The 23372-nt window shown below is 33.1% G+C and overlaps 1 protein-coding gene across 12 annotated transcripts in view; it reads left to right on the top strand.

Annotated features, from left to right (window-relative positions):
- The first annotated feature begins 3054 nt into the window (after positions 1 to 3054).
- Positions 3055 to 23372, top strand: part of LOC146996625 (uncharacterized) — a 243990-nt gene continuing 223672 nt past the window's right edge. For all 12 annotated transcript variants that reach the window (XM_085821315.1, XM_085821317.1, XM_085821310.1 and 9 more), the window contains exons 1-4: positions 3055 to 3206; positions 10031 to 10065; positions 15742 to 18395; positions 19981 to 20199. In XM_085821315.1, coding sequence (XP_085677441.1) covers positions 15742 to 17076 — 1335 coding nt within the window. In that variant the 5' untranslated portion in view covers positions 3055 to 3206; positions 10031 to 10065 and the 3' untranslated portion in view covers positions 17077 to 18395; positions 19981 to 20199. The remainder of the gene's footprint in view (positions 3207 to 10030; positions 10066 to 15741; positions 18396 to 19980; positions 20200 to 23372) is intronic.

Here is a 23372-nt window from a genome sequence, read left to right as displayed (position 1 = left end):
AACATTATGAAGTGTGACATTGTAGATAAATGGCGGACTCAATGGCAAAACTCTGCTAAAAATAATATGTTCATGAAGATTTTTGTTCCTGAGTAAAATATGAATATTAACAATGGCATTGACTTGAATCAGTTAATTACAGGTAATGGGAGATTTCCCTTTTATCTGAAAAGATTCCATGTTCAAGATAATGATTTATGTAAAGTATGTACGAAAGTGGGAGACAATTTCCACTTTATTACAGAATGTAAGTTAACCAGATGCATTAATGGAGCGAACACAGATTTCATGAAAAATGGTTTACTTAAGGCAAGAGAAATAGCACATAAGATTATGAAGATTATTAATAACAATAAAGAAGCCACTGGCATTGTGTTATTCGTGTGTTTGTATAGTTGTGTGGTGATTTTTGTACTGGTTTGTACTGGCGTAGCCTGTATAGGGTCATAGGGCAAACTTTGTTTTGCAAGGTGGACTGGGCTGCACCCTAAGCTCATAAGTTGAAACTGGTTTAAAAAGAAACTACTTCAAGATGAACAAACCAATCAAAAATCCGAGACAAAAATTTAAGGTTGAATTTTACAATATAATATTAGACACTACTATTTCTTCAATTATTGAAATATTCAGTCAATTAAAAGAACATTACAATTACTTCAAGGTAGTACACTATATACCTAATTTAAAAAACTGGAGTGACAATGAAATTTTAAAGCATTGTAAAGGATTAGAACAAAAGTTAATGGATACTAAAAATGTTAATGGAAAGGATACTGACGGATTAAATTTGTTTGAAGAAATAAAATCTTTGCGACGTTTTACAAAAGAGAATTTGTCACATATTGATGTTTAAAATTATATTTATGAAAACAATCTTACCGATACATTTCCAAATATTGCAATTGCCTTTACGGATTTTTTTAACCCTGAGAGTTTCGGTGGCTACTGGAGAACGAAGTTTTTTCAAAACTTAAAAGTATAAGAAACTACATGCGATCTACGATGGCGCCGGAGAAATTATCGGACTTGTCGGATATCCAAAGAGAGCCAAATTTTGGATAAATTAAATATAAAGGAATTGATACGCGCGTTTGTAGCTGCTAAAACTAAGGGAATCAATATTTGAATATATTTTTCTAATTTTTATATTTTACTTAAAAATGTTTTATCATTATTTAGTTTTTAAAATTTAAGAAATAATAATAAAAAAAAAACAATAACACGTGTTTTAATATTATAATTTTAAAGCTTTTCAGTTCGAAAGTCAAATTTTGAATATCATAAAAGAGTATTTCACATATAATTTGCAGCACTTTATATAAGTGCAACAGAACCCCGTAAAGGGGCGCCAAATTTCAATTTGAACAAGGGCGCCTAATACCTACGCAGCGGCCCCGACTTTTTCTTACCTTGTTTTCAATTCGATTTTCTTCTTTGAAGCGTTTTATCACATACTGCACTGTAGAATGGGAAAATTAACTAATTTAGCGATGTTTCGAATTGATTTACCCCTACTATGGCGAAACATTATAAATTTTCAAATACTGTTTGTAATTTCTTTACGATTGCGATCCATTTTCAATAATAAAGAGAATATTATGAAGTAAACAATAAAAAATTAAAGCAAACAATTTTTGAATGCCACACTATGCATAAAATTTTAAAAAAAGTGGCAAACGATAATTCTAATTTTGATTTTATCCAAAAATATTTCAGTGTATGAAGACTTTTGTGAGAAAAAATGTTCGTCATTTCTTGATTATTAATTTCTTAAAAATAAAGTTTCGATATATTTTAAAAATATTTCATGTAATTTTGTTACGAATAGATTATAGATCTTATTATTAAAATCTCATTCAGAAAGTTTACTTTTAATTAATGGATAGAGCATTATTTCAATGAAAATCATAAGTGTACGAACACTTTTGGGAGCCACTGTATGTGATCCACACTCCATAGGTTTCAGTGTTAAAGTAAACCAGATCGAATTGCCTACTGGGTTAGTCTATCTCTTATAAGGTCCATGGTGGGCATATTCCTTCTTATGCAAAAAAACCTTGTTTATTTTATTCAAGGTCCGGTCTTCAACTGACCTTGGATTTTGCTAACCTTGCCTTACTCCATCTATTCTAACCTCCGTGTTCGCACCTAAACTTGATTTTTCCTCCTGCGGCCAGAAAGATTTATAGTGGATACCAAAAAAACGTCTGTCTCTCTACGCTCTGAATTTGTCACTAGATCATCAGCTTTCAGGTATATCTGAATCCGGTCCTGATAACAGAACAACACCAAATTGAGGCGCTTATCTCTGTGGTAGCTACTGTATGACCTTAGGACCTCTGTATGTAGGGTTTAAGCCTAAAATAGTTGTTATGTTACACCAATGCCGGGCCCAATTCGTCATTAGACGTTGGACACTGCTAAAACCAGAAGCGGTGGTTACTTTATTATGGAGGCAACAAATAAGTGGGCCCGCCTTTGCCTCCTGTTTGAAATTAATCAATTTCTTAACTTATTTTAATAACTTCGGACGAATGAAAATATATTTGGCAGAGAAAACCTTTTTAATTAAAAACGAACGTCTTTATTTAGCATTCTAAACATATCAGAAAAAGAACACTCCGTGCGCTATCATGCTCAAAGCTTATGTAAACAAAATATGACTGTTGCCATGAAAATTCTACATTATAATGAACATATTCAATTATTAATCAAAAGGGGCTTTGTCCCTAAAGGATGATTGTTTTCGTTTTGCGATTTTGCGTTGAATCACTATAAAGGTCCGTTTCACTTTTCAAACTGTTGCCATCAAATGTTAGATGTTAGAGTCCTGCATTATATTTGAAGAAATTAAATAATGAAAAAATTCGAGTGGCTCCTAAACACTATACCATCTGGGGGGGCAAAATCTTTTTATTATAAATTAATTTTAACATATGTGCGTTTAAGTAAAAAGAGCAGCGAAAATTTCCCAAAATCGCATGCACATAAATTTTAGCAGCATAGTTTTGTCAAAAATTGCGCGATTTGGCAACACTGCGTTGCAACGTAAAGCTGATTCGCTGGTTGTGGTTGCGCCAAAGAACAAATTTGTTGTATACCGTGTGCTTTTGTTTTTTAAAATTTCCGAGACTTCACTTGTGTCAGATGACTATGGATATGGATGCAGTTCATGAAGGAGAAGAACGCTTCAAAAGGCTTGCTTTGTATGTATTCTTTTTTCAACTACACAAAATATTTATATTCGTGATCCGTTTGTACATAGGAATTTAGTATACAAGTAAATTAAAATTTTTGATATCCAAATGTAATCGAATATGTGTAGTTTCGTAAGAAAGTGCCAGAATATGTAAATGTGCGAAACTAAAAGTATAAAATGTTAGTTTCCTTGAATTATGCGTGTTCTTAGTCTTCATTTTACAATAAATCCAGGTGTAAAGTATAAGTTTAAAAATAGGCTGACCGTATTTTCGTCATGTCATATATTATATTAAGTTGACCATTATTCTTCAGAACCGTATATTTAGCTTAAAATGCTCGTTAAAAATGGGACAAAATGCCATAACGCACGAAATACCTTAGACGGAGCTCACACTGTAAATAAACTAGAAACTCTTAAATTTGTTATTGGTTTGTAAGGAATTTTTTAGTAAAATTTTTGAAATGATCTTTCTGAAAATTTCTAAAATCATGTATTTAACAGCTTTTGACACTATAACATATTTTCTGAAGCAGGGCAGAGTTTGAAAGGTAAAACCTTTTGGAAAACCAACAAAAAGGTCTTGTAGAATATAATACAGTATTATCAATTAATTACGTAACAGCTTTTCTCTTACTTGAAGCAGAACTGTATTAATCTTATGAGATATTTAGTCCAAGACAGTTTAATTATAATATTGTTTTTAAACTTTTAATATTAGGTATATTTATATTGTAATAGATGTATAAGAATTAAGGATATAGTGTATATTTAGCTGAAATATGCTAATCAGCCTAAATGCTACTATTTATCCAGTAATGTTAAATATTTAGGAAGAGAAAAATTTCCACACTTTTTTTTTAATTCAGGATCTTTATTGATTATTTATAATGGGGATATTTCCATTCCATTTTATTTCTCTCTTCCTGTTAAATGTCTTAAAATTTGTTTTAATTAACAATAAATAAAAGTTGTAGAATGATAGAAGCTTTTCATAATGTAAAACAACCTTTCCATGAATACATTTCTTCCCATAATGCAACTTTAAAATAATGGATTATGTTAATTAAAAATTTTAAAATAAAAGTTTGAAAGCAGATTTTTTGCTTTCACAAAATAAAAACGTTTAAAGTTAAGCTTTCCTGAAAATTCTTTTTCTTTTTTTGTTATCTTTAGAACTGATGAGTTATGATGTTAAAAATAGTAATCAATATATTTAGGGAAAATTTCATTGCATATTTTCATGAAACATATATACTTCTGCAGAGAGCCTCTTTCTGTAACTGTTAATTGGAAGAAAATATTTCTTATTTATTTTGAGATTAATTAATATAGCAATTAAATTATGTGGATGATCTTTCACTTTGTTAAAGATTTCTTACTGGTAACATTATGCTTTCTTGACTACTGTTATTTTAATGACTTTTGAAATTGCTTGTTTTCATGAATGTATTTGATTTATTCAGAAATTCTAATTAGATATAAACAAATTTCATTTAATAATAATTGAATGTCCTGGAAAGCTTCAAACTTCATTTTTTTTACTAGTACTTAAAAGATCTAACATTGTGGTTCTCAACCTATTTTGCCCTATTCACCCCTTTCACCATTGCTAAAAGATCATTCCCATCATGCCCTTCCTTTTCAGTACTTGAAATATATATATATATTTATTTAGATTGCTTTTTAACTTGCTTTAGAAATTAAACAACAAAAAATACAGAAAATGTTGGTATATACCAGTCTAAAATAGGTTTTTTTTTTTTTTTTTTTTTTTAAATATTCATAAACTACAGCTGCCAACTCTGGTTTTTCTTCTGGTTTCCTGGTAGATTGCCAAATCTCCCAGTTTTCAGTTTTTAGCCTTTATTAAGGAAAATGTTTCCCAGAAATAAATAAAATTCATTGAATGAATTAAACTTAAATTGTGCTAACTCCATCTTTTCACCTTTAGTGATTTTCAGAATAATTTTTCTTATTAAATTTTATTTCACCTGAATTATATTTTTCATTACATTTTATTAATTTTGATATTAATTGATCTGAGTTATCTTGATCTAATGGAGATATGGAACTACTCTTATATGCGCCCTCAAGTTGGCAAATGTGGCGACAAATTTCTCACCAAACATTTTTGGAAAGAAACTTCACGGTGCCATATTACTATCTAAATTTTTTGTCTACATTTAGAACTTTAAGCCTAAAATGTCTCTAAAAATCCGGTTTTTGTATTTACAAAAACCACGTTTTGAACACTCAATTTGAGCTAAAAATCCAAAACAAAAACAGAAAATTTAGATAGCAAAAATGTAAAGTTTCTAACCAAAAATATTTGACAAGAATCAATGTACACAGCGATGTTTTAACTTATTTACGAACTACACAATCTAGACTACGAACTATGCACACCTCACTTTAATAAATTAACATAACGATAAAATCTTTCCCCCAAGTTAACTTACTACACGAAAACCACGATCCAAATCTTAAAACTCTGCTGACAGCCACATACTTTACCAGGAAGCATTTGACTGCAAATCCACACAAGGACTATCTTACAGCTTTCTTCGTCTGAGTTCTCATAGCAGCTCCGCATTTCAAACTCCGTTTTAAAAGTACCACAGAAAATCCAAAAATACACTTCAATCCTCGTAAACACGCCCGTGAACAAAAGACTAACAACTCCAACATCGTACCTTTTAATACTAAATTTACTTTCCACACGGTCTAAAATACGTGCTGAAACCTTCCCACTACGTCTATCATTGCAACATAGGCCATTTCAAAACATGCACGATAATAAAGATATAACAAGATAAGTTTCAATGTCAAAAGGGTTGCCATTGAAACAGCATCGTACACCAAACCATCTCACATCAAGGAATTCCGCGAAAAACCAGCGCAGAATACATATTGCCACATTTGGTGATCTTAAGATGCATATAAGAGTAGAGCCGGAGATATTTGTAGATGTTACATCAGGGTTCAAGCTGTGTTTAATCAATTAATATATATGTCTAATTTAATTTTATTTTGATCTAAGTTACATTACCGATTTTAATCCGGATTTAAAGTACTTTGATCAGTAAAAACTTTCATTCACTACTTGAAGTTTTCTCGATTCATACTCTATTTTGATTCTATTTTTGCCATCAGTTTGTACTCTATTTCGATATGCTGTTTAATATGTAAGCTACAGGGTAACACTTTTTTTATAAAACTGTTATTATTTTTTCTGTGGATGACAAAAGTTATCTCAATTAAAAAAAAAACTGTCAATTTCAACATTACACTGATCAATACGTTATGTAAGTATAATCAGACATCAGGCTGATCTTTACTGTATGGTATCCCTTGGTTTCTGTCTGAAAAAATCGGCAAGTAGTATTGTTCGTGAAATTTAAAAGCCCTAATGTTGATAATATTGGCGAAACTAACCTTGGGGAAAATTGTGGTTTTTTTTTAAAATTTTGTCATTAAGAAGCCATTATTTCTGCGAATATCACCAAACGTGTTGTGATAAATTGAGATTTTGGCTGCTTTTTGTAATAGTAACCCTTCTGTATGGACCGGGATTTTTTTATCCTTTCCATTCAATTGATGTGTTTAGTTGCACATGCATTGGTGCTGTATTTTGACGTGGGTACCATAATTTGAGTATGTCTGAGGTAAGTAAGAGGATGAATGTTGATGGTTTGGATGCTATTACATGTATTTATCCACCATTAAAAGCAGATGAGCCGAAACGACCAAAACTTTAATTGAATTGCTTACGTGGAGGATGGAGGAGATGGTGGTGGGAAGCATGAAAGTATGCACACAATAAAAGGGTATATTAAAAAATTGACATTTCATTTATTTATTAGTCTCCATATGTTAATTTTTGTTAAAAGATTTGTTGCTTAATGTTTTTATGTTAGGAAATATGTATTTTTGATTATTTATTACTTTCTGTTTGTGTATTTTTAGTTATTTGTTCTTCTCTGTGTGTTAAGACAGCGGCAAATTTTTTTCTGGTTAACATGATAGTTTTAACTTTGTTTAAGTGAAAATAGGTCGATGTGTACATGAACAAAGTTAAGACAGTGTGCAATGCCTGGTTTGTGCAATTCTCTGATTTTTTTTAAAAATTAAAATAGGTTGACGTGTACATGGACACCGAGTTTTTGTAAGTCTTTGACTTCTTTTTTGTAGCGAGCAGAAGGATCGGCATTATCTTGAAAGTGGTGTTGATTCTTCTTAACAACGATTTTGGCATTAAAAAAAAAAAAAAAAATCACCAAGGGGTATTGTAGAGTAAATTTTAACGCAGACATTATTTAAAAATTTATCCATTTGAGTGTGTTGCATATTTTTTGTTAGTAGCATTTCAAGGATGTTCTCCAAGACATGACATTACTAGTAACTTTCTCCAAAATATGACATTACTAGTAACTATCTGTAGTTGAAGATCTTCCAGCTGGTTGGTTTCAGCTTTATCAATAGCAGTTGACGAGTCTTGTGATACAAATGATACAGTGCAAGTTTCACTTTTTATATGATTTATTTCATCTAACGAGTCCCAAAGAAGAATTTTTAGGATTATTGCTACTCAAAAGTCAAACACGCGAAGAAGATATTGCAAATGCTCTAATTGGGTGCATTCATAAACATCATATTCCATTCGATGAATTTGTCTCAATTGCAACAGACAGGGCAAAAATAATGACCAGCGTAAGAAACGTATTTGTTATTATTTTGAAAGGAAAAATCAGTAGCAAGATCTTACTTACCATTGTATCATTCATCAAGAAGTGCTTTGTGCGCAGACATTTCCAGGAGAAATTTGCAAAGTTATGGAATTTGTGATTATATTATTATGAACCCCATTATAACTAAAGTTCTTAATCATCGCCAGTTAAGGAATTTTTAGTTGAAATGGAGAGCAAGTACTCAGATCTTCTGCTGAATAATAAAGTGCATTGGTTATCAAGAGGAAATGTTTTGAAACATTTTGCATCCTTATTAACAGAAGTTAAAGTATTTCTCCTTGAAAAGTTTATAATCCAGAACTAATGAATGATCAATGGATCCAAAAATTTTATTTTATGGTAGACGTTACATCTCATCTAAATCAGCTTAATCAAAAAACTACCGGAGAAAGGAAACACAATTTTTCTGATGTTGTGAGAAGTTATTTCATTTGAAAGCAAATTATTTCTTTTTGCTCAAGATTTTAAAACAGAAACTTTGATTCACTTTCCAAGCCTGTTAAAAGATCCCCAAGAAAATAGATCTAATATTGACATTTGCTATTTCAAAATAACAGTTTTAGATATGAGAGAAGTTTTTCACAGTAGGTTTCAGGAATTCAGAATCAGCAAAGCAACGTTAGCCTTTGTTTAAAAACCTCTTTATACTAGTGAAGCAGAATTGAATTTTTCTGTTTAATATTCACACTGGCAACTCTGAAATAAATTGCTGGATTAAAAAAAAAAAAAAAAAAAAAAAAAAAAAACCACGAAACTTGAAATTTGATGAACATCTCAGTGCTGACACAGAATCGAGAAACATCGAGAAAAATAATGTGTGCTTAGTTCACAGCACAAGTAACCTGGAGAAGGAAGATATGTTGATTTTTAACATGTGGAATATTATTATTCCCGACACATATAATCAGCTTAAAAAACTAATGTTTGATATTTTCCTTATTTGAGTCTACGTATTCATACGAACAATCATTTTCAAACATGAACTTTTTGTCAAGAGTAAATTGAGAAGTTGTCTTATTCATGAAAACTTGGAATAATGCTTAAAATTAAAAACAACATACAAAATGCAAACTTTTCAAGGAGATGCAAGGCCATTGTTCACATTAGTGTTCTGTTAGTCATTATTGTGATTTAAGTTTTTCTATATCTTACAATTCTCTTTTATCAATAAATAGTATCATTATTAAGTATAATATCAAGTTTTATTCATCATACATATATAGTTTAACTAAGACTTAAAAACTGAAGTATTGAGTTAATTTTAGGGACGTTGTGGAGCGAAAAAAAAAGATGTAGTATTGAGAAATATATAAAATGATTTTTACATATACAGAGAATGAATGGAAGAAGATACACGAAACGAGAATACAAGTTAAGTGTGGATGGAAGAGTTGGAAGAAAGTCAAAACTTAGCGAACGTACCTTGATCAGATCGAAAACGTTCTCACTAAAAGCCAGCATCTAGTTAAGTGTATAAAAGTATAAATATCTATATAATTTAAGTTTAAAAAATGTGGCTCTGTAAAGAGATTTCAGTATTGAACTGTTGATAATTGACTCTGTTGACTAATGAGTTTGCCTTCACTGGCCAAAGGAATATAAAACTGGTGAACTGAAACCAGTTTGTGTGCCATCTCAAACCTTTTCTGCAGCATGCACTATGCCCTAAAAGGCTGAATTGCTATTATGCCCAAAAGTGTGTATACATGTTATTAGATTTGAAACACTTTTTTTTATTACTGTTTTTGAAATTATTAACTTTGTGTTTCATGTTCAGTTTCAGCAGTTTTCTTAAAATGTTGATTAAAGAGTTAGTGTTTATTACATTTGCTATTCCTTATTACTGCACTAGAGGTTATGATTCTGTGTACATTAATTAGCAACATGTTTAAATTCTTGGTTAAAGGTCTTCAAGTTAGTTTAATAATTATTTATTGTATACCTTTTTCATATTCATCTTAAATTTCAGAAGAAATTTACATCCCAGTTTAGTGCTTTGAAGCAACGTATATGTAAATATTGTATAGCATATTCCGTTATGTACTGACTATTGAAATGCATTTTTATTTCTTTTTTGCAGGACATTTTGCAGTTTGAAGTCTATGTACTACTGAGGTAAAAAAAAAATTTTTGATATCTAATCTGAAAATGAAATATTTTTTCATAGGCTATGATTCAGTTTTTGACAATTGCATTCTAAATTAGAATTTTAAGCACATGTGTGAAAACAGGAAAGTGCTTTCCAGGATTTAATTTAAAAAAAAGTTTAATTTTTATTTCGAGAAATCATCTTAAATTTATTTAATAAAGATCATGGTAAATGATTCCAAAATTTTTGGTGTCTATTTTACTTGTTCCCAGAACTTTCTGAGTTATCCTGCTGCAGATAATTTCTACATAACCACTGAACTTCTGTGATTATGATTAATTCAGGCTCCAAAGAACGTTGTTATATATGTAACTGTAACTGTATCTATTATTATCTTTAATCATTACTATTATTATTTTTTATAAAAAAGGGAGATGTTATATATGTAACTGTATCTATTATTATCTTTAATCATAACTGTAATATAGAATAGTAGATGAGCAATGTAGAATAAACGATGTATGTGTACATCTTGTAATCATCACTGAGCACATACCCAACACATATAAAATACAACACAAATGTGATGTTTGTGTCATTATTTGATTTTTAGGAAAGTGATTATTCTAAACCTCATGTTTATATAAAAATTAACTGTAGTTTGAAAATATGAGTCTTGGATGATAATATCAGCAGCTCTTTTAAATAGAAGCTACAACTTGCTTAAAAATATCTTGTGCAGTTAATGCCACTAAATACCTTTAAACATAAAAAAAATCTTCAGAAGTATTTTTATTTCTTGCATTTGCTGCAACCATGAAAGAAAAGAAAAATCTTATTACAGTCAAAAGTCGTTAATCCGGAATCGTCGGGACTTCGATTCCGGATTATCGATTTTCCGGATTGTAGATCATCAGTTTAAATCTGGTAAGATGGCATGCAGAAATTATAAAATTAAAAACATGAAACCGTAATTTATGAAATAAAGAACAATTATGATCTAAAGGGTATCAAAATTTACAAAAAAAAAAAAAAGAAAAGAAAAAAACTTAATATTTATTTGTTTACTTTATTAAACATTTCTTTCAATGTAAGTTGTTTAAGTTGCTTCGTTTTCTGTGATAATACTTTCTCTTTAATTTTATAAACAGACATAATTTCTTTGTTCAGTTACAAAGTTCCGCTGTTCAAGTCCCGTAATTGCTGTGCCGAGAATACCGACTTACTTGTCAATCGAACTGTTTTCGTTTTCAATAACCTCTGGGTCACTTTCTTCACTATCGGAAGCGAATTATAATGACGAGGAACTTGATTTAAATCATGTCAAAGACAGAGTACATCGAGATGAAATACTACACTTAGTAAGGAATTATAAGCCAAATAAAATAAAAACATCTGCCCTGAAGATAAGGATAGTGCTGACAGATCAACTTCCAATCTGCCGCGTGAAATTGATAAACAGATTTCGGATTTCAAAACATACTTTCGCTTTGTAGATACAAATTACATATTAGTAAATATATATCGGAAATTCTATTTGACATAATCGAAAGTTTAAGCTTACTTTTATGAAATTGCTCTAACAGTCTGCAAAAAATAATAAGCCGGATCCAATTCGAAGATTAAGGAACAACACAATCTGCAACATTAACTGAATTAGATAATTTTAGCTCAGCTTATACCTCCGTTACACATTAAACGCGCATGCGCACAAACATATTAGCAGCCGTAAAGGTCTTACGCGCTCTCGTAAACGCCTGTGCACATGCGCAGAAAGTTTGTAGCTTTGAGGTCCGGATTATAGATCATTCCGGATTATGGGTGTCCGAATTAACGACTTTTGACTGTATTAAATTTTGTTGCTGTTAAACATATCTGTAGTAGAAGATAAGCATGTTTTATTTATAATATTTTTATGTATTGTTTTACATATTTAGAAGTATTAAATATGTATATAATGCACAATTTTGAAATCTACAAAATAAATTTTGTTGTATATAAAATTAAGTTAAAGTAAAATAACAGACAATAACATTGCAAAATTAAAAAATTACTCTAACAAACACTTAAAAAAAGTTAAAATAAAATGCATTAAAAATTTGAGTAATATTCTTAAAAGTATCTCTTCATATGGTATTAATAAATACAGTACAAAGTCTGAAATCCGGACTGGTCGGGACTTCAGCGATTCAAGATTTGGGATTTTTCTGGATCATAGATCATCAATTTAAATCTGATAAGACGGCATGCAGAAATTATACAATTAAAAATATGAAACCGTAATATATGAAATAAAGAAGAATTATGATCTAAAGGGTATCAAAATTTACAAAGCTTAATATTTATTTGTTTATTTTATTAAACATTTCTTTCAATGCAAGTTGTTTAAGATGTTTCCACAAAAAATTCAAAAAGTTCCTTTTTCTTTTTTCTTGTGTCATATATAGTGGACTTTCCAATGCCATACTCCTCGCATAATTTTGAGACAGATATGCCTTTATCCATTTTTTGCAGAAATTCCACTTTTTGTTTAATGGACATCAAAACATGGTTTCACTATTTGGCAACTCCAGAATTGAAAACACTTTTCGACATAATCGAAAGTTCAAGCTTAGTTTTTATAAAATTGCCATAATAAAAACAGTCTGCAAAAAATAATAAGCTGGATCAAATTAGAAGACCAGAGAGCAGCGCAGTCTGCTGCATTAATTGAAATGCCTTAGAATCAGTAAAGATAATTTTAGTTTAACTTAATAGCATCCATTATACATTATTGGCTGTGTATCACAAGCTTGGCGACGAAGGCCAAGTTGTTTTGCTAAATTTTGTCTTCCTCCTATAGAGTACTGAATTAAGCCTGAACTGTATTAGTTTAGTTATTTACTATACCTATGTTTATTTCTTGCACATGCTTCAAACTAATCTGAGTCCTGAATAAATAAATCCCGCGAACGGGCTGGCTGCATGGGCGTTTTCGTGGTTTTCCCCATGTGTAACTTGTATACGAGCCAGTTTCCCTTAGAAAGTCCTCCACGAAAGGCATTCCTCCCCTTAGGCAGATAGCCCTAGTGTGCTTTGCCGTATTCTCAATACACACACACACCTGAATAAATAAACTCCCACGTATACTTAAGGCTTTATCTAGGGCCGGCACTCGATACCGCCTGGTGCAGTCTCTATATGTCCTAAATTCTGCTGCAAAGCGCTTTCGTAAGTTCTAGATTTTCATTGTGCCTAAACAATGGATCCCAGTGCTTTCCCTAAATCATAAATACTTCTCATCCCTTAATTTTGCCACTCGGTGCTTCCCTAAATTCCAAAAATTTCGTCTTCCCTAAATTCTGCCGCTACTTCTGGGTTTACGGTGAATAATATATCAGTTATTCTTAATTAAAATAGCACTAAATGTAATCTTTTGGCCTGTGAGTTTCATTCACAAAATCTATTTTTAGCATATGAAAAGAAATTTTTGTTGAATTTTTCCTCGTCGACATTTCTTAGAACATTTAAAAATCTATAATCATCGCCAAGCCTAATGTTAGCATAAAAGATTGCCGTACTCTTGTTATTCAATTACTAAGTTTAGACATCACAGCATGAGTTATTACTGAAACTCATGCATTGATAAACATGTGATGATGAAAGTAAACTATAATAAATAATGACTCAGTCGGCATCAGGGATATAAAATAGGTGAATGTTTCGGTTTCAGATGTATGCCAAGTAGATACTCAGCTGTGGAGCCAAATTATTAATCTCACAAATTTATGCTTACGTGATTGTTTTTCCATAACGAGGTATTTTATTTAGTGCCTTAAGTGAAATTAAGAATCGGAATTTTCAAGTGAAAATCTCCATGTTTTATTATGAAAGAAAAAATCAAATGCGCATGCGTAAAGCATTAATAAAAAAAAAAAAATGTTTGTGGCTTTGAGATCCGTATTTTAGATCATTCCGGATAATGGACGTCTGGATTTCGGACTTTGTACTGTATTTATTGTTCAACATAAACAAAATTGAAAGGATTTCATCTGATTAATTCTCTGTAAAATTGTTTTTGGAAATGTTAAGTTAAAAATAAATGTGGAGACTCATTGAAGATCGTAACAAAATGTGGAAACCATAGTTACGAGTAATGTCTCCCTCCCTCCTCCCCCCGAAAAAAGGATGTAAAATTTCGGTGTATGTATAATGTAAATAATAATTCAAAAATAATGTGAAATCAAAATGAATAATCCAAAAAGAATGTAATATTTCGGTATATCAAAATATTATGAATCTATATAAAGTGCGGCCATTATATAAATTCATATGTGTTTTCAGAAATGTTTAATAAAAAACTAATATTTTTGAAGATATACCTAGAAATACTTCTACTTTTAAAGATGATTGTAAAAATTTTATAGGTTATAATTCAGATTTTTTTTCAAAAAATTTATAAAAATTGTTAAGAAATACAAATTAAAAAAATAAATCCGAAAAAGTGTGCAAATTTTATTTGGATTGAAACTAAATTTTGGGTTGTGAAAGAAAGAATCAAGTAAATTGAATTTTAGAAAAATCAATTAATTTTATAAATATCTATCAAATTCAATTAACAGTGAGTAAGCCGACTCAGAACTGGCACGGACTAAGGGAATCCGACTGTCTAATTAAAACAAAGCATTGCGGTGACCGGTGCTGACGCAATGTGATTTCTGCCCAGTGCTCTGAATGTCAAAGTGAAGAAATTAATCCAAGCGCGGGTAAACGGCGGGAGTAACTATGACTCTCTTAAAGTGGAAATTACCCCTTTTGGGGGCTAGGCTAATGGGGGCCGCCTTATCTTTCCACCAGCGAAGGGCTGGACTTCCGACTCAGCTATCGAGCCTAAGGGCAACGCCAGTTGGAAGGGATTGACTTAGGTTTACTTAGTTTCTCTTTCAGAGTCAGTGTGTACTACCGCGCTCAGGGACTTAGTCCCTGAGACGATAAGCGGTAGGACAGTAGCGGCTAAGAAGCTGTTAGCCGAGTAAATCCCTCCTCCTCCTCCTTTGAGTAGGAATGGGTCCCGCCGGTAGGAAACGGCGTGGAATTTTGAACGCTTCCCACTGTAACGTCCTATGGGCTATCAGAAGTGAAAGCCGAGGGCGACGTGACTGCGTAACTTAGAGCCTCTCTGTCAATCTCGGATATACTGTCAGAGGATACGGGACCATCTACTTCAGGTGGATGGCACACAGAGTCTAAGACTTCCAGTGGGACGGCCTTCGGGCCACCCTTGAACGCTTCCCACTGTAACGTCCTTGGGCTGTCATAGTGGAAGTCGGAGGCGACGTGACAGCGTAACTTAGAGCCTCTCTGTCAATCCCAAATACACCATCAGAGACAGCGACGAGGATATGGGACACCGACTACCCTGAGGTAGCTGGGTACCCGGAGCATTGAGCTCGCAGTGGGACGACCCTATGGGCCACTTTGAACGCTGCCCTGCCCGGTTCCCGGGTGGGAGATCAAAAGTTGGGACTATTTCAGCATCCTCTCCAAAAACCCGAAGCGGTGAAGGACGGCACTGCTAGGCTGGGAGTTGCTATTACTCACCGTAGTGGCCGTATATGTCATAGTGTATTTAATGCCCAGTTAAGTAGTAGTAGTTAAGTTAGTTAAGTTATATTTATGTTGATTATGCCAATGCCCAATGCTCATATACGTTTCTATTCCAGATGAACTCTGAAGTTTTAATTTTTGGTTCTGGTGAGCCGATGACAACTGCTACTACTGAATGCTATCAAACTGAGAGAGGAGGCGAAGTGTTTGCTGATGTACCTGTGGGAGCCCTATCATGCAAAGACTGCCGGGAGGAGTTCTCGGGATTCGGGAGCTTCGCGGCACATCATAAGCAGAAAAGGGTGGTTCTCGCTAGATGTGACCGATGCAGCAAAAGTAGTCAGAACTACTTGTCTATCACAATCCACCGAGGGAAATGCGTGAGCGGGTGCCGAACGGCTCCCGTCAAGAGTAATCACGTTTGCCCTCAATGTGGTGTGAGATTTACTTCAAAGATGGGACTCGCACAGCATCGGAGGCATCGACACTTAGCCGTGCTTAACCAGGAAAGGTTAGCACTCAGTTCAGCCACCAATCCACGACCATGGTCCGAAGCGAAGACGACGCGACTCTTGGAGACGATAGAGGAACTACGCACTGCACCCATCAGGGAGCAGGTTGAGCGGTCCTTGGCCAAACTGCCTGGTAAGACGCAAGTCCAAATACACAACAAAGTCAAAGCCACCCGAAGGAAGACTGCTGGTGGCAGTCAGCCGTTGGTAAGTCAGGACACAAATGCAGACTTAGCAGAGCCAACAGAGATCCCACAGGGGATCAATGACCAACAAAACAGTCTGGAAGGGCATGAAGTCCCGGGATGCGGACACGATGCTCCATCCATAGCAAGTGAGCACACCCTGGAGTTATGGAAGGAGATGGAGAGGCTCACAACCAGTATGGTAAAAAACCTGGGGATAGAGACACCCAGGCATAAACCCAAAAAGCCGAGCCACAAGGCGAAGCAGAGAAGGGTGACCTCGTCGAAGAGTAGTAGCCAAAGGATTTTGCGTTACGCGGAATGCCAGAGGCTGTATGACTTGGTTCCGGGTAGAGTTGCCCACAAGCTGCTGGATAACAGTGATACTGGTTCGGCACCCTCTGATCTGATTGCGGCAGAGACTTATTATAGCGAAGTCTTTGGAACACCAAACGACATCTGCGGCGAGTTGCCAAAGACACCTAACCTCACGGGTACGTGCGAAAGACTGATGGCTCCGATCACCATTCAAGAGGTGACTGAGGTGATCAACCACAGTAAAGCTAAGTCTGCGGCGGGACCTGATGGCCTTCAGTTTGCTGACCTCAAATACCGAAAGGGAGGGAAGAAGCAAACTGTCGTAAGAGACGTTGCCAAAATCTTCCAGATTTGGTTGAGTTCACGGAAGGTACCTGCGGAGCAGGCGCTAACCCGGATGATCCCGAAGGAAGGCACACACCTGTGGACATGGTGAAATGGAGACCGATCTCCATTGGCAACGCACTGATGTGTTTGTTCACGGCCCTCATGACAAAAAGGCTACAGTCGTCTTGTGCGAGAGTCAACGTGGCTTCATGCCGTGCCCCGGCATCCATGAGAACTTGTTTCTCTTGTCGATGATCCCGGATCTCTATGAGAAATCAGTCACCCACATCAGCATGGGAAACCGTCGATCCATTGCTGACCCAACTGCTGGACGGGGGCAAGGTGTGGCACTGCGCGGAACAACTGCGCGTCTGGGCTGTTTAGCAGATGATTTTATTCTGTTGGCCCGGAACGTTGAGGATATGATCTTGCAGCTGCAGATCATCGACAGATTTTGTCGAGACTTTGGGCTGCTCCTCAACGTAAAGAAGTGCCGCTCTCTGCTCTTGGTCCGGCGGAGGGACCACACGGTTCTTGATATTGCCACGACTCGAACAGTAAACGGTGAGACCATACCAAGTGTTACGGCCGAGGAAACGTTCCGATATCTTGGGATTGACTTCTCACCTCTTCGGGGGCCTGTCCCACCTTCCACCTTAAATATGCTGGAGGGATGGCTGGAGAAGATTGGGAGGGCCGCTTTGAGTGCGGACCAGCAAATAAGGATGATATCCGACTTTGTGATTCCCAGATTACTCCACCAGCTGTGTTGACCCCCGATGAACGCAGACCGGATGATAAGGAGAACCGTGAAGAGGATATGTAAGTTGCACCCATCGACAACAGATGGTGTGATTTATAGTTCCCAACAAGACGGCGGACTCGCTGTTCCTCGGTTGCTGAAAGTGGTTGCCGCCGCGAGGATTCGTGGTTTGCTGAGCCTACAGAGATCAACGTACCGATGCATTCTGGAAGCGTAGGCAGACTACCCAGTCTGGACGCTTATTCTACAATCGCTGACCCAACGACTACTTGCGCGAACAACATTGACTCGAAAAAAAAACTGGTGTCTTCTCCCGCTATCAACTTATCGGAGAAAACCATTCTGTGTTCCTCGGTTGACACGCGGCTGAGTCCACTTGACTGTATTAAGAGGGGACAAGATTTTGCGGAGCTTTAGACCAATCACAGCACAGAGAAGTGACGCAATTTATAGCGCGTGCCGGCTGAATTTCTACGAATGTTCTCCCATCATTTCACTCTCATCAGAATATGCTGCTTTGTTACATGGAAGAAAATCCCATTTTTTTTAGAGGAAAGTTGACTCAGGACTTCACAGCTAAGAATAAAAGAGAGATGAGGGACGTGATTGCGTACAATCTAAACGCACAAGGAGGATGTACCAAAACAACAGAAAAATGCATAAGAGTTAGTGAAATAAGCTTACTTAAAATCTTTTTTAAAAAGAGGCAATTTTAAATATTTAAATTTATAATCTGATTAATTTGCATTGCAATCTAACTGCAAACTGTTTTTTTTTTTTTTTTTTTTTCCCATGTACACAATTAAACTGCTATTTCTGTTCAAGTTATTTATTTACAGTTAATATCAGAAAAATATTTCTTTCTTCTAGCTTTTATTTTCTTTTTCTAAGAAAATTATTTATTTATCTAAAAGAAATAAAATTTATTTGCTCCTTACAGTATGCTGCTGCATTTAGCTATTACAAATGTATTAAAATATTTTATTTTAAATAATTTATCTTATAATTAACATGATAGAAAATAATTTTTCAATATAAAATATGTAACCAAAATTATAATCATCTATTCTATATAAGTGATTTATTTGTATTGTAATTTTTGTCATTACTAATATGCATATATCAATAATACTTTTTTTAAATATTACTTTACTGTTATTTTAATTTCTTATACATATATAAGAACTGCTTGTTTTAAATATTCTTCATTCTCAAAAGAATTGGTACTTTTCCGTTTCGCCGGCGCAAATCTCGCCAAGCAGACTTTATTGGCGACAACATACAGCATACACATAAAAAATATTAAAAAAAGGTTAGTTCTAAGAATTTTTTTAAAAAGAGAAGGCATTTTAATATCACTTAAAATTTTATAAAAAGCCAATAAATAAAGACAATAAATTTGTAAAAAGACATTAATTTAAGAATTTACTATGCTTTCATGGTTCAACATCCTGATTCGCCGGTTCATATCACGTGACCCCAAGCGATCTCATCTCACGTAAACTACTCTACAGAAATCTAATGCTCTCAGTAATCATCTACATTAATTTCAAGTTAAATCTTAATTTGAAACACAAGTTTAAATGCAAGAAATATTTCAATTCGTACGAATAGCTTACTTGTAAATTATGTAAAACTGCAGTGCTTTACTTCGCTAATGCATTCTCATTAGAATGGATGAATTTAACCCTTGACTTTACCTTTTCTATATTTTCGGCTTCGGGTAAGCGCTGCGATTGCATCCTAATTGACTTAATTACCGAAAATGGCCTTAGACATAAAACTGAACTATCTGATAAAAATTCTATGTAGTCTATATGCCTGAAAGAAACAATCTGATAAGAAAAAGCTGCGACTTGTTTTGAAAATGATGCGTAAAAGGTTACCAGCGAGAATATTCTGTTTGGTATCGGTTGTACCATTATTGGCGACTTCATCGCTTGCGCCGGCAAAACGGAAAAGTACCAAAGAATTTAATTCTGTGAAAGTAATTAAAAGATAGTAATATTCTTTTCACATTGGAAGTACTAAAGTAACAACGATAATCATAGACCTCCTACAGTTGAAGAAATTCCTTGTCAAATTCTTTAAAACTATTCATGTAAATGTATGCATTTATGTTGACTCTACTTACTTTAGTATGTCCAACATTAGTTCTTATTTTATTCTATTCTAAAAATAAAAACTCACCTTATATAGAGAATTTGAACTCATGTATTTCCTGTTCTTTTTTTTTTTTTTTTAAATTAGACATGGATTGATTGGAAATGTTCCACAAAAAAGAAGGCAGCCAAAATAACAGTTTCACAAAAAAAAGAAAAAAAAAAAAAAAAAAAAAAAAAAACTGGAGGAGGACCACCTTGTGCAAAGGAATTGAGCGATCTAGAAAAAAGATTGCTGAATTTAATTGGAAATACCTCCGTTAAAGGAATGGAAGGCATCAATGACCCTGCCATTGAAGAAGAATCTGTAAGTGTTTTAAATTCTGTTTAATAACTTTATGTTGTTAGGTAAATATTGCTATGTGTTTAATCAACATATGATTTGAGTTACCTTGAAAGAAATGTTTGAAAAACGGAATGCTTATAGATATTGTTTAGCTAAAAATATCTTAATTAATCTCATAATGCATATTTTTACTCCACCTGGAAACAATACAAAAACAAAATTTACATTATTTGAAAATGAATAACTTTAATGTGCATTTCCCCAAACAGTTATATAAAGAAAGCCCAATAGTATCCAAGAAGTTAAAACCAAAAATAATAATTCCTTTGAAGTTCTAGTCACTGTATAGGCTAGTTGCATGATGGTTTTGTGATATGTTTGATGTGTAACATAAATGCACAACTAATTTTTTTAGAAACGCTCTAAATTTATTTCAGTATTATTTCCTAAATTAATATTTGTTATAGCATAATGTTACAGTGTTATTACTTAAAAGATTATTTTTATTGAATTCAGAATTTATAAGGAATAAATATATATAGAATGCCATGGAAGTCAGAAATATATTTTCCAATATATATGAGTATTTTAGTAAAAATTAGCAACACATTTTCTGTTACAACACAATGTACATGAAATTAGAGTATCAGTGAATTGATTACCTTTCAAACAATAATTTGTTAGAAGAAAAAACAGCATTTTAAAATTTTATAAAAAATTTGAAGTTCATGTAAGTTACAATTTCATTGCTGTAACTAAAGATGCAAGAAATTGTATATATATATAATACTCTAAATATTAATGCGTATTTTTCTTAGCATTATTGAAATGTGTTAAGGAGGAAAACATGACATTTAGAAAAATTTTCTTTTGCTGCCAAACTCAATTTAGCATACCGCTGCAGAGACTTTCCAGAGCACCAACAGTTTCATGGAGCCTCCACGAAAAAAATTAAAACATGCAGCAGAGGCTGCATTAGACAAGATAGCTGCAGCACAGTCATCAATGGAGAAGAAAATTGATGAGTTAAATCAAAATATTGTAAACATGACAGCAGCAATCAGTGAGCTGTCATGTTCTATGAAGAACTCTGCAAATGATATGAAATCTGCAGTAGCAGAATTAACCAAAACAATTAATAATTCTTGCCAATTAATGTTTGCAGCACTTGATAGAAATTATCATAACAAATAAAAAAATTCAGTTTGAAAAAATATATGTTAATTATTATATATAACAGTGTGACATAATTTTTGAATAATCCATATGTTTCTGCTAGAGCTGTAGCTCTCCTTATTTCAACCTGTAAATAGAAATAACTTATTATAAATTATACTGAAAAATTATTTTAAAAATACAGGGGATAAAATAGAGTTAAATTATCTCAAATTTTCGCTTTTATTACCTTTTAATTATATGCTATTGCTTTATAGATTTTATTTTAGTTTATAGATTGTTTTATTTATTACCAATTGAGGTGAGAAACATATTAAGAAATTAGTACTTAAATTAATTAGAGTTTGCAGATAAGTGTTCAGTGAGTTAGGAGCTTAAACAATGTACTAAAATAGTTGGTTATTAAATCACGTTGTATTAAGATTGCTCTTGCATGTGAAGTGCCTCTTTCAATTTCTGAAGGAATTTCTTCACATTCCACAAGTGCTGGATCTGGCAGCCCATGAGCGTTGCACATGTTGTGCAGGACTACACAGGCGTTTATTATTTTTCCTGCTACTTGTGGTCTGTAATGCAAAACTTTTTCTCCTAGCAGACACTTGGAAAAAAAAAAAATTATTGGAATAACTATTTAATATATTCTGACTTAACATTATATAATACTGTACACTAAAAAGTATTTTAAATTATTTAATACTCTTTATTACCTAAATCTTGATTTTAAGACTCCAAAGCATCTCTCTATCACATTCCTTGTTTTGCACAAAGCAACATTATATCTTTGATCAGGAGAATTTTCTAATGAATCCAGTCGTGGAGTTAATAAACCTTCCTCAAGAGGATAACCACTATCTCCTTCATAAAATTAGGAATTCAAAATAAGATAGAAGTAAAATATTTCACAAAAGAAAAAAAAAAAAAATAGAAATACATAGCTAAAGTTTGGCATACTAGCAAACACTAATTGAAAACTACCTGCTACTATAATTTTAGGTTCAATGCCATTTTGTAACACATAAAAAATTTCAAATTGGAACAGAAATTAGGCAATGTAAAATTAAAAATTAAGGGGGGGAGAAACATCATCAGATTTATTTGCTCCTTTCTCAGCAGCAGACTTCTTTCTTCAGTTGTACCTCTGTCTGAAACTGATATCAATTTCTTCAAAATCTATGCCAAACACATATTGCTTTTCGCTTAATTTTAAATATTAAAAATTCTTCAAAATAATGAAACATTTTATTACTTTACATACATTTTACATATTTCTTTATATGATAATTATAACTGTTTATATAGCCAGAATTATTTAACATAAACTGTTATCATCATTCATTGGTTCAGTCTTTGCTTTAGACCATTTATCTCTATGAACATTTTCAGAAAAACTTTTCATGTAGTAATATTAAAATTCTGGGAGTTAAGGTATCCCAAAATTTTATTTACAGTGCATTTATATCATAAACTAATAACAACTAACAAATGGTGATTAATTTAATTCTATGCATATACTGTACTGCATAGCTGTACTTCAAAGAAATTCAAGCATATGTGTGTGTATACACACACACACACACACACACATATGTATATAAGTACCTAACAGCCAAGTAGTATTTTCAGCCGATGATATTTCTTGCATTATTCTTCTGACAGCTGATGTCCTCCATATGAAAGCATCATGTGTTGATCCAGGAAACTTAGCATTGCAACTGATAATTTTTTGGTTTGCATCACATATCTGAAAGATAATTGTATAAAAAAATTTAAAGATAATGTTTGTTTGTATAGAAATCTGAATACTTAAAAAAATGGAGGGGGGAAAACCTAGGAAACAGAAATAAGTAATTGTACTGCATTTAATATTCAGCAACAAAAATTAATTTTTTTAAGTATCACATTGCTGTGTTCCAAATTTTTATTTTTAAGAAATGGTTAAAAAGTAATATATCATAAATACCATTTGCACGTTTATAGAGTGACTGCAATGCCTATTAACAAAAATGTGCTCAGGACAA

This window comes from Stegodyphus dumicola, chromosome 7 (assembly GCF_044657685.1).
Source record: "Stegodyphus dumicola isolate Sdum_Otavi_A_Nest chromosome 7, ASM4465768v1".
Classification (NCBI taxonomy): Eukaryota; Metazoa; Arthropoda; class Arachnida; order Araneae; family Eresidae; genus Stegodyphus; species Stegodyphus dumicola.
The sequence above is the reverse complement of the archived record's forward strand: the minus strand, read 5'-3'. Positions and strand labels throughout refer to the sequence as shown.